At 45.2% G+C, this 11,230-nt stretch overlaps 2 protein-coding genes across 6 annotated transcripts in view; one reads left to right on the forward strand and one right to left on the reverse strand.

Annotated features, from left to right (window-relative positions):
- pcbp4 (poly(rC) binding protein 4) overlaps window positions 1-11,065 on the forward strand; it is a 42,590-nt gene extending 31,525 nt beyond the window's left edge. Inside the window, exons 12-14 of one of the 5 annotated variants that reach the window (XM_017440712.2) lie at window positions 3,829-3,998; window positions 7,040-7,466; window positions 8,579-11,065. In XM_017440712.2, coding sequence (XP_017296201.1) covers window positions 3,829-3,998; window positions 7,040-7,442 — 573 coding nt within the window. In that variant the 3' untranslated portion in view covers window positions 7,443-7,466; window positions 8,579-11,065. Of the gene's footprint in view, window positions 1-3,828; window positions 3,999-6,708; window positions 7,009-7,039 lie in introns of those variants that run through there. The other 4 variants (XM_017440711.2, XM_037975268.1, XM_037975267.1 and 1 more) reach the window with 4 other exon arrangements.
- Window positions 752-2,833, reverse strand: LOC108250709 (nuclear factor 7, ovary-like). Its single transcript, XM_017440715.3, has 2 exons — window positions 2,708-2,833; window positions 752-2,627 (listed from the first exon to the last, which is right to left on the reverse strand). Exon 2 carries the CDS (start codon window positions 2,608-2,610, stop codon window positions 1,228-1,230), a length of 1,383 nt encoding a protein of 460 aa, XP_017296204.1. The 5' UTR covers window positions 2,611-2,627; window positions 2,708-2,833; the 3' UTR covers window positions 752-1,227.
- Window positions 11,066-11,230: the final 165 nt, after the last annotated feature.

An 11,230-nucleotide genomic window follows, 5' to 3' on the forward strand; every position in this document is an offset into this window, starting at 1 on the left:
CTAATCCTCCTCCTCCCCCTCCCTTCCTGCTCGGGGGGTTCCAAACTTTCAGGAGCAGAAAAGGTCGGGGGTCAACCATCCACTGATTGGATAAAACTTTGGCTCTGCTTGCTTTAATTTGTCAGTTGACTCCGATGACTTTAAGCACAGCAGAAGATGCTGACATCTGTCATGGCGACAGAGAACTTTAATACCTGAACATATTTTTGGTCAGTCAATGAAAGGAGCTGGTGAAAATGGGTCTGAATGAAGGTTTTATGCTGTCTTTTACTGGCTGAAGGCTACTTTTGAAGCCCCTGGTTTCCACAAAATACCAACTAGCCTTTAAAGTGTCCCTCACGCTGTCATTAAACCCCCACAAACACGTTCATTATCACAGCACATCCCAAAATAATCCTCTGCAGCCTGTTGAACGGGCCGGGAGGTGCAGGGGACAAAAATAAAGTTACAGGTTTTACAGAGGAACTGAAGATGGAGCAGAGTGGCGAAGAGATAAAAGACTGAGGTTCAAATGTAGCATGGAAATTTTCTCTCTTTATTTCACTTTTATCTGATAAGGAAGTTTGATTGAGATCAGAGATCAGTTTTTACAAGGAAGAGCTGCTGAGGTGGCAGCCTTCAGATAATAAAACAGCATTCCTCCCTCACTTCACTGATAGATACAAATGATTGCAATGTCAGAAGTTTTTGAATGTTATACCAAGACCATGATGTCTTTAGAGGAAAATCTGTCAGAACCCTGGAGAACATTCAGGAGCAACCACCTGGAGAGGACCAGAGCTTCCTGAGGGATTCATGGAGTTCACCCAGTGATGCTTTAAGAATAACATGTTCCAGAGCAGAAACCACTGTCTGCTGACCTCAATGTTGGACAGAAGAGTGGGTCAAAAACCCTCCACAACCATGTGAGACGCTGATAAAGTCCTACAGAAGACACTGAGACTTCCTCCTGCTGAAGGAGCTTCTAGAAGCTGACTCAGTCACCTGCTCCTCTGCTTCCTGTAAAGTCCGGAGTTTCTTTCTGTGTCCTTGATGTTCTTCAGATGAAGCTTCAGCTCAGTTTGTGGTGATCAGCACACCTGGATTTACTGCTGAAGCAAACCACAACTTCCCATCATCCACTTCATGTCACATTCAGTTTGGAGCTTCTGTACAGATTATTATACACCAGATCAGATGATCAGTCTGATTGCATCAATACATCTCCAACTTTCAGCAGGAAGAACATCAGAGCTGCTGTTTGCTCACTGAGATCTTCTCTGAGGAGATTTTCATTTGATTTAAAGAAACAAATACTGGAAACATCGTCTCAGTGAAAGTGTGTGTGAAGGTGTGTATGTGTGTGTTTGTATCAGGATCAGAGAACGACAGCTTTCCTCTGTTCCAGTCCAGATTCACTCTGATCCTCTGCAGCTTCTGCTGGACTGAGAGAACTTTGTCAGGACCTGCTGGTGACGCTGCTCTGTATTTATCTTGAGAGAAGCCCAATCCCCATATTTCAGTCCCTATTCTTCCCTTCCTCTGGACAGACTCTGCTAACACACCGAGCATCCAGCCTTTACTGTCTCCAACATCAACATCCCAGCTGTGATTCCCTGAGTTAAATCCCTCAGAACTCAGAACAAAGCACAATTTATTCAACCTCTCAGGATTATCAGGAAGCTGCTGATCATCTCCTGTTCTCAGACTGGTCAGATCTTCAGACAGGATGAGTTCTGGACCAGCAGTGTTTGGGTCCAGAATGATGGGAGTGTAGGAGACCACGTCCTTCATGTTGTTCCAGATGTTGAAGGCCAGGTTGCCCAGGTGTTTGGCCTGGTCTATCAGAGCTCCTGAGGGCAGCTGTGGATCATCCAGCAGGGGGCAGCGCTGGACTCTTTCCACTGCAGCCTTGTAGTTGTGCAGGAATGAGACGTCTTCAGCTCTCAGCTCCTCCTCTGTGGCTCTGACTGTGTCTGAAAGAGCTGCTATCTGTCTGCTCAGAGCCTCCATCTTGTCCTTCATCATCCCACTCTTCTGCTCCTCTTCCTCCCTCAGTGCAGCCAGCCTGGCCTCCTCTTCCTCTGTTAGAAACTGGTGAAGCTTCTTAAACTGCTCCTTAATCTGCCTCTCTGTGTGTCGGGCCTGGACCTTCATGTGTTCTGCTGTCTGATCCAACTCAGGTTGAACTTTCTTCTGGAGCTCCAGTTTCTGCTTTAATGGTTCCAGGGATCTCAGCAGATCCTCTCTGTGATCCTGAGCAGCTTCATCAAAGGGTCTGAATCTGTGGTTGATGTGTTTCTCTGAGTCTCTGCAGACGAGACAAACTGGTTCCTGATGGTCCAGACAGAAGAGTCTGAGTTTCTCAGAGTGCAGACTGCAGAGAGCCTCTGAAGCTCTCTGATGTTTCTCCTGTAAGAAGGACTCACAGAGGTTCTTCAGAGCCCGGTTACAGGGTGGATCACTGGAGCATACTGCCTTACAAACTGGACACTCCTGTGTTGGTTTCTGTCTCCACCAGTCCTTCAGACAGACTTTACAGAAGCTGTGGCTACAGGACAGAAGAACAGGATCTCTGAAGACCTCCTGACAGACCGGACAGCAGAGATCCTCCTCTGATCTGGAAGCCATTTGGACTCTGAGTGAAGCTGAAGACACAGCAGACAGAAAGTCCAGTCAGTCATGGCTCCCCTCCCTCCTCTAACTGAGTGTTTTTGCTCCGACTCACCTTCAGCTTGAAGCAGCAGGTTTTCTCTCCTGCAGCTGGACTCAGAGGAAGCTGGGAGTTTGCTCTGAAGCTGTGTCTGATCGGCTCCGAGTCTCTCTGTAGAGACAGAGAATCATGACCTGTTTCCTGGTTTGGATCAGGTGTAACTCAGGTAATCTCAATCATTTAGATCACCTGAGAGACTAATTTCCAGGTTTATAGTTGCACCTTTCAGCTGCTGTAAAACTGTTTTTATATTTTTATCTGTGTAGTTCAGTTTATAACAGCTTTATGAAGACTGGAACAGACGGTGCAGTCATTGACCTTTGACCTTCAGCATCTCATTTCTGCTTTTGTAGATGTTTTGTTTCTGTTGGTATTTTAAAGTCATAAGGATCAGTGTGCAATGGAGTGGTTCACAGTCTCCTTTGAGGTTCTCAACCAGAAAAAGGTGGAGCAGTCCTTGTGGGTCAGGGTGAGTCATTGCTTCAGGTGGAGGAGATCAAGTATCTGAGGCAGGACAGACAGGAGACGGATCGATGGACTGAGAATGTTTTGACTGTTTGTCGTAGTGAAGAATGAGCTGAGCTGAAAGGTTTACTGTGAGGTTTGGATCAGGACTGACAGAACGAGATAAGGAGAGGAGCTCCATCATCTGAGGAAGCTCCTTATGGGAAGGAGTTAGCTCCTAGTGGGAGGAGACCCCGGGGCAGGGACTATATATCCTGTCTGATCTGGAGGAGCTGGAGAGAGACGTCTGGGTTTCCCTCCATGATCCAACCCCGGATCATAAGATGCTGGAAAAGATCAAATCATGTGTTGAGATTTTTCTCTTATGTCTTGATAAGTAAAACTTTTAACTTTACGGAGTGTTTCTTCTTACAGCGACTGATGCATAATTTCAGGATTGTGATGTTAACTGGTCTGAAGCTGCGTAACGACTCATATCTGAGGTCCCCTGTGTCTCTTAGACTTCGTCCTCATGTTCTGATTTCAGTTACGGCAACATTTCAACAATTTATTTTAATAAGATTTTATGTAAACCTGAACATCTTCAGACAAATCAGCTAAATAATCGGAGAAGATAAATCCCACACCAAATGTTTCACATCTTCCTCCTCTCTGCCTCATCTTCCTCACAGCTGATTGGATCAATCATCGGTCGCCAGGGCACCAAGATAAATGAAATCCGGCAGGTATCAGGGGCTCAGATCAAGATCGGCAGTCAGATCGACAGCAGCAGCGACCGACACGTAGCCATCACCGGCACGCCGATAGCCATCAACCTGGCTCAGTATTTAATCACTTCATGGTAAGCATCCAGAGGAAAGTCCCTGATGTCACAGACAAACAGCCCGGGAGCTTCCTGTCTCACCCAACGGCTTCTGTTAGAAGTCAAAAGAATGAGCATGCTATCAGAAAGATTATAATATCGGTCAAATCTTCACACTGATTGAACTTTTCCACACAAAGTATTTTACTGGGATTTGATGTGACAAACAAACACACAGCACCTAACAGCTGTGAAGTGAAAGGAAGACCCTTCAGGATTTTCAAATAAAACGAGCGTTGATTTTCTCCCACCTGTGTTTCTTTAATCTCCTAATCTGACAGCTGATAATCTGCGGAGCTGCAGATCCTCAGCTGTCCTCAGGACAAATATTAGTCCTGCTCTAAGATTAAAACTCTTGGAGGTTCTGGTTTTGGACGAGCTGCAGGCGATTGGTGGAAGATTTCCTGAGGCAGGTAGAACCAGAATTACATCAGTCAATACGGATGAAATCAACGCCTGAACGACCGTTTCTGTCTCCACCTTGGAAATGACAGCAAAGAAAAACCAGAACCAACAACACTTTTACCACACGGGTCGAATGAGTCGGGATTTCTGTGGTTCTACAGCAGGGGTGTCCAGTCCTGGTCCTCAGGGCCTCCATCCTGCAGCTTTTACCTGTTTCCTGCTCCAACACACCTGATTCATGGTTCAATCACCTCTTCATGTTCTGCAGAAGCCTGTTAATCACCTGTTGATTCAGATCAGGTGTGTTGGAGCAGAGGAACAAGGAGAACCTGCAGGATGGAGGCCCTGAGGACCAGGACTGGACCCCGGTCTACAGAGTAATGACTCAAGTGCTTACCACTCTTTTTAGATTTTATTTAGAAAATCATGAATCATTTTCCTACTTTGTGTTGGAAAAGTTTAAGAGGTATAAAGAATTTTTCAAGATATTCTCATTTCTGAAGTTATTTATGTCATCATAGGAAGATATTATTAGAACAACAATAACAAGAAAACATTAAATCCTGGAAATGAAGGTTTGTGTCCGAAAAAAGTCCAAAAACCTCCTCAAACACTAAAAGGTGGTTTCTGTAACTGCGAACAGCAGGACTGTGCAGATTTATGATTAAACTGATGTTTTACTGACAGCTCAACGTGCTGCTGACAAGGAGGAACACACAGACACACACACACACACACGCACACACACAGACACACACACACACACACGCACACTCACACACACACACACAGACACACACACGCACACACACACACACACGCACACGCCCAGACACACAGACACCCACACACACAGACACACCCACACACTCACACACACTCACACACACACAGTCAGACTCTTTCAGGCTGACATGTCCCGTCAGTAAAGCTGAAAACTTATATTTTATTAACATCAACAGGAGACCTCAGTTGTTGATCAGCTGTTTTATTTGGAAGCAGTTTTTTATTTTTAGCTCAGCTTGAACTTGTTGATGGATAAACTTTCAGCTGCAGTAGTACACAAAGGATTCACTTCATGAGAAGCTTTTATCACCCTACGTTAGTATTTCTGTGGCTGCTGCTCTCCAGCATCAGCCAGGTCCAACCCCGATGCAGAAAAAGTTACTGTTGTGTAAAATGTCAATAAACTGACTGCAGTGATCTGAACATCTCAGAAACCCAGATTTTATTCCCAGTGGAACACAGGAAGCAGATCAGATGTTTCAACTAAGAAACTGAAGCATTTTTAGAAATAAGAAGACAATTTAGAATCTGAAGGCAGCAACTCGTCTGTTTCCAGATGTTCCAGATGTTTCCCTCTGTGCAGCATCTGTAAACATCTGGACCTGAGGTTGTCTGTTCAACAGTCCTGGATGGGAGCAGATGTTGCTCTAAAACCTGGACTAATGCACCCCCATACCATCAGAGAGGCAGGCTGACCTCAGANCCTGAGGTTGTCCCATTCTGTCTGTTCAACAGTCCTGGATGGGAGGCACTAATGCACCCCCATACCATCAGAGAGGCAGGCTGACCTCAGAGGAGACACATCTGTTCACATCTGGCTTCTTCTTTGCCTGATAGAGCTTTAAGCAGCATCTGTGGACGCCACTGTGAACTGAACAGAACCAGAACCAGCTTTGACCTTTGACCTCAGAGGTTTCTACAGATTGATGTTATAATCTGGAGATGATGGAGATTCAGGACCTTTATTGTGAAAGTGTTCCTCTGTTGTCAGACACTTCCTGTCAGCTGGTGAACCTCTGCCCATCTTCAGCCTCTAAAAGCTGGTCTTACCTGCAGTCCTCTGACTGACCTGCTGACAATTAACTTTAATTAGTTAGAAATGTTCCTCCAGATGTTCCTGACTTTACAGACCTTTGTTTCCTCTGGAACATCTTCATACAGACGTCTTGCTGCCATCAGATTCAAAACAACCTTGTTTTTTCCTAAAAAAGACACTTTTTCTTTGTTTTACCATTTCGTATGTTTCCTTTGTTCCATTGTGAAGAGAACATGGGACACTGACTCTTGAAAATCCTTGTTGGATTCAGATTTTCTGACAGCAGGCTGTGTATTTGTGATGTGAAACCTTGGTTTTTCCTCAGTCTGATGCGATTGGCCGCAGAGACGTTAACCCGGATTCAGACGGTTTTCCTCCTCCTCCTGTTTTTGCATCTTTCATCTCTGAAGAAGCTTCTCCATGCTAACATGTCTATAACGGTTTTGTTTCCTCCTCCCTAAGCCCCCTCCCAAGCCATCACCCCAACTTCTACAGCACACCCCCCATCTGTACAGCGAACCCCCCAACAATAATCTGTTGCAACCTCCAGCAAAACACACCTGTCTTCTGATTTTCGTTTTGTCAGTTTTTCATTTTTCTCTCAGAAATCTCCTGTTTTCTGTTTTCGGTTCACTTTTATTTCTTTATTTTTTTTCTTTTAACATGTTTTTTATTTAACCCTCTAACCCTTCTCCATCCAACCCCTCCCCCACCCCGACCTTTGACCCCTTCTCGTCCCTCCACCCTTCGATCCCGCCCTACCTTTCCTCCCTCCACCTCCTCCTCCCTCCAGTTTAGAGACCGCCAAATCCACCGCCCAGTCCTCCTCCATGCCGTCTCCCGTTGACCTGACCATGAGCTTCACCCAGCCCGCCCCCCCTGCCTCCGCCTCGTCCTCCTCCTCCTCCCCCCTGGCAGCGATGGGTGCCATGCTGCCCCATGCTCCAATCCTGGGCGCCCCCTACGCCCTCCCCCTCTCCAGCCTCCTGGGAGTGAAATCCATCCCCTACCTGGCACTCTCCACCCCTCCCGCCTCAGCAGCGGCTGCCATCGGGGCGCCGGTGTCGACAGCAGCGACGGCGGCGGTTCCTGTCTCGGCTCACGCGGCGGCTGCTCTGGCCTCCTACACGGCCAAGATCTCGTCTTCAGCCAACGGGATGAAGAAGCCCGAGAGACAGAAGTTTGCTCCGTACTGACGGAGGAGGAGGTCCGTGTCTGAGGTCAAACTGCTCTCTGAACTCTGTCGTTTCCATCTTTACTCTTTTCTTCCTGCTGCTATCGAAAACATCACTGTGGGATTATTGGAACATGCATGGTTTTACACAAACAGGAAAACGTGAAAAACTTACAGATAGTTGTGTTTGGAGACATTTCCAAAAACAAAGATGTGGCTGACTCTGGTTCAGCACAGGTTCTAAAGAAAACCTCAGATATTAAAAAACCCGACAGCGTCTCCTGTCAAATAACTTTCCTTCGTTTTTTATTTCCGTCTGATTCTCCAGGGATGTCGTTTTAAAAACAGTTATTCCAAAAAGGTTAAGCCTCAGATCAACTGCAGGATTTACTAAATATCTAAACTCATCCCGCTCTCAGTTCGGCTGATTAATTTTACACAGCATGAAGGATCGTTTGAAAAAATATGACAATCACCACAAAGCTGCAACGGTTACACTCAGGGTCCTCCAACCAGAACCAGAACCAGAACCGGAACACATTCAGATAAACGCAGGAAGAAGAACATTCCTCCACATTCAGACCACTCTGCGTGTTTTAGGACACAGCACGTGGAATATGACCAGAAGACCACTTTTATAAATATTAAATGTTTGTTAAACACAAAAGTTTAGTCTAGGACTGAAGCTCCGTTCACACAACTCTGGATATATTATTTTCTCTCCACACAGTGAAATAACGTGACACATTTATTAGATCTGAATACAGAGGAAGAATGTTCTCACACAGTTCACTGAGGACAGAACCAGGATCAGATTAGGTCAGAAAGTGATGAAGGGAACGTGTTCAGAATGCTCACACACCTGAACAGCAGCTCGTTTTACAAACTCGTGGATTTCTCCTCTCCTGTCTCCTGTTTTCACACCTAAAACTAAGTTGCCAAGTTTGGGAGCACTGATGCCAATTTAAGACGTGGAACATAAAACATTTAAACGTTGAACCTGATTTATGAAGATCTGTGGATTTAAGTTTATTTAGTGATGTTTGTTTGACTGAATACAGACACAAAAAGTCCAAATGTGCACCTTTTCATTCTTCCAACCATCCCACACCTCTGTCCTAAAACCTGCTCTGTTTCTGTCCTGGTTTGTTCTTGCAGAGTCCGGATGTTGGTGCGTGTTTGGTGTTTGTAGCGACTGATATTTGAGGTTCTTTGGGCCACGCAGCCTGTAAAAGCCATAGAGACTTTCAGCTTTTCCTCTTCTCGTCTTCGTCCTGCTCTATCCTGTTGTATACTCGTATATTTATTAACTATTCTGAAATATTTAGAGTTTCTATCACTAACACTGAGCTGAACTAAGCAGCTTTTCTATCCAACCACCTGTAAAAACCTGTCCTTCCTGCTTCTTCTTTCTTCTAAAGATTTTTTTTAAACATTCAGACTTTAAATCTTTCTGTGTTTTTGTTCATGATACGGATTTAAAATGTGTTCTTTAAATTATTTTTAACTTATTAGGAGGAGTATTACATTCTGTTTCTGGTAAAACTGTTTTTTATTTAAATGTGAACAAATAATTTGTTGTTGTTTTATTTAAAAAAAGGAAAAAGAAAAGGATCACTGTAACATTTATGCAAATACTAAGATGTTTCTGTTCAAGTATTGTTTTCACTCGTGAGCTCAGACTGAATATTTGAACCAAACGAACACAAACTGGAGACGGTTTCTGACGGTTTCAGCTTCCACAGAGCTGGAATAAAGTAGAACTGCTCCCTCAGGTCACCAAACATCCGGCCTGGCAGGACGTTAAAGACTGAAAACAGCAGAGAATCAGTTGGACGGGAGTTTTATGGTGTTTCAAACTTATTGCTCTGAATCCTGACTTTGAAAACTCAACTCTTAAACTGCTGCAGTTCCTGTGGTGCAGAGAGATCCGTTTCTCTGCAGCGACACCTTCTGTTTCGGAGAGGAACTGCAGGAAGGACAGCTCGCTCGTTCCATTAAAAGGACTTCATAATGAGTTTAACGTCAGTAAAACCTATAAAAACATGTCGCTGCTCACAACCGATCCGTCAGAGGTCGAAGAAAAAGATCAACTGGAAGTAGAACCCAGAACAGTTCCAGCTGAGCTCCAGTGGAGGTGGAAGAACCTCCGGCAGCAGAACCTGAAGCTCAGATCAGGCCTTCAGCCGGTTCCTAACAACGCTCACAGGAGGTGTTTCAGCTCAGTGCTTCTCAGCATTGTGTTGGCTAAGGCCCATTAGCTGAGGCGGCCATTTTTAATTGAGTTGACTCCAAAAGGTAATCAGTTGAAGCCGCCCACTCGTTCATGAGATATTTGTCTAAAAGTCAGCCAAACAAACAAAAACAGGCAGAAAACCTTTGTTCTGTAAAATGTAACTTTTTATAAACCTTTAATGTCTGTTTGTGATGAAGCAGCAAATATTAAACACTTCTTTGTTGCATTTTCAAGCTAAGAAACTAAGATAAAAATATCTGAAAGGTTTCAGATGCCCTGAATAACCCGAGCGTCTCCAGACAGAACCCTCCTGACCCGTCCAGATAACAGCAGAACCTCCAGTGAGCGGAGGACGCTGGCTGGATCAGAACCGGGTCAGAACCGTGCTGGTCTACTTCTTGTAGCTCTGTGGCAGAGGCTCTCCTCTGTGTGCGAAAGTCTCCAGCTGAACCGTCGGATCGTCACAGACTGTTGCTGCATGTTTGCTTCGCCTCACTAACACACACACACACACACACACACACACACACACACACCTACAGAACCACTCAGGCCTCGGCCTTTGTGCACTAAAAGCAATAGAAAACCGAGCCGGATCAGTAGCTCCACAGAGAAGTTGAACTTGAAGGTTGTTGTTGTTTGTTTTTAATAATTCAGATGACGATGATGATGATGATGTGGTCTATTTAACACTTATTTTTATAAAGTCACATGCCTTCGTTTCCTCTGTCTGTTCCATCGTCTGTGTTTATTCATCTGCATGAGTCTGACTTGAACTGACGTCTATGCAAAAACTTGTTCTGTGGTTCTGGTGACACCTGCACCCTGAAGAGTAAAACCAGAATCTGTGGAGTGCGCTGAAAAATCTAAATTTAGGAACATTAACTCTCGATGTGAGGATAATTTGGGGCAGATTAAGTTTCTGACTTCATGAACTTCTTCCTGACTTTGCAACGAGTAACTTTGATCTTATTTAAATCTCATTTCACAGGTGCCAAACATTTGTTTCAAAATAAAAGCTGAAAGAGTAAAAGCGCCTCACGTGGTGACGACTGGAACAAGATCAACACTGAGATTAGAATCATTTCCTGTCCTGACCCACAGCAGGGCCCCGACCCATGCTTTGGAAACCCCTGCTCTAATAAAGTTCTTTTAGCTGAATCCAGAACAATCCAAAGGTTCTGCATGAAAACAGCAACACCTCCTGAACTCTGAGAACCGAGCAGCTCGTTGGGTCCAAATCGTCTTCAGGGTGAAGGTGTTCCACCAGTCCGGTCCGGTCCGAGGTCCGAGTCTGGGTCTCTGACCTTCTGGTCCTTCTCAGAACATGAACGTGCACTCAGACTCTCGTGCACGCTGAAACAAATGAGGAGGGTAGAAATGTTGGATTAAAGCTGAAGAGATTCTGACCACCTTTTCTGTCTGCCTCCCTGTGAGAGTGGGGGGTCGGATGGATGAGGGTTGGATGGATGGATGAGGGTCGGATGGATGGATGAGGGTCGGATGAGTGGATGAGGGTTGGATGAGGGTTGGATGAGGGTCGGATGGATGGATGAGGGTCGGATGAGGGTCGG

The sequence above is a fragment of the Kryptolebias marmoratus genome, linkage group LG4 (assembly GCF_001649575.2).
Source record: "Kryptolebias marmoratus isolate JLee-2015 linkage group LG4, ASM164957v2, whole genome shotgun sequence".
Classification (NCBI taxonomy): domain Eukaryota; kingdom Metazoa; phylum Chordata; class Actinopteri; order Cyprinodontiformes; family Rivulidae; genus Kryptolebias; species Kryptolebias marmoratus.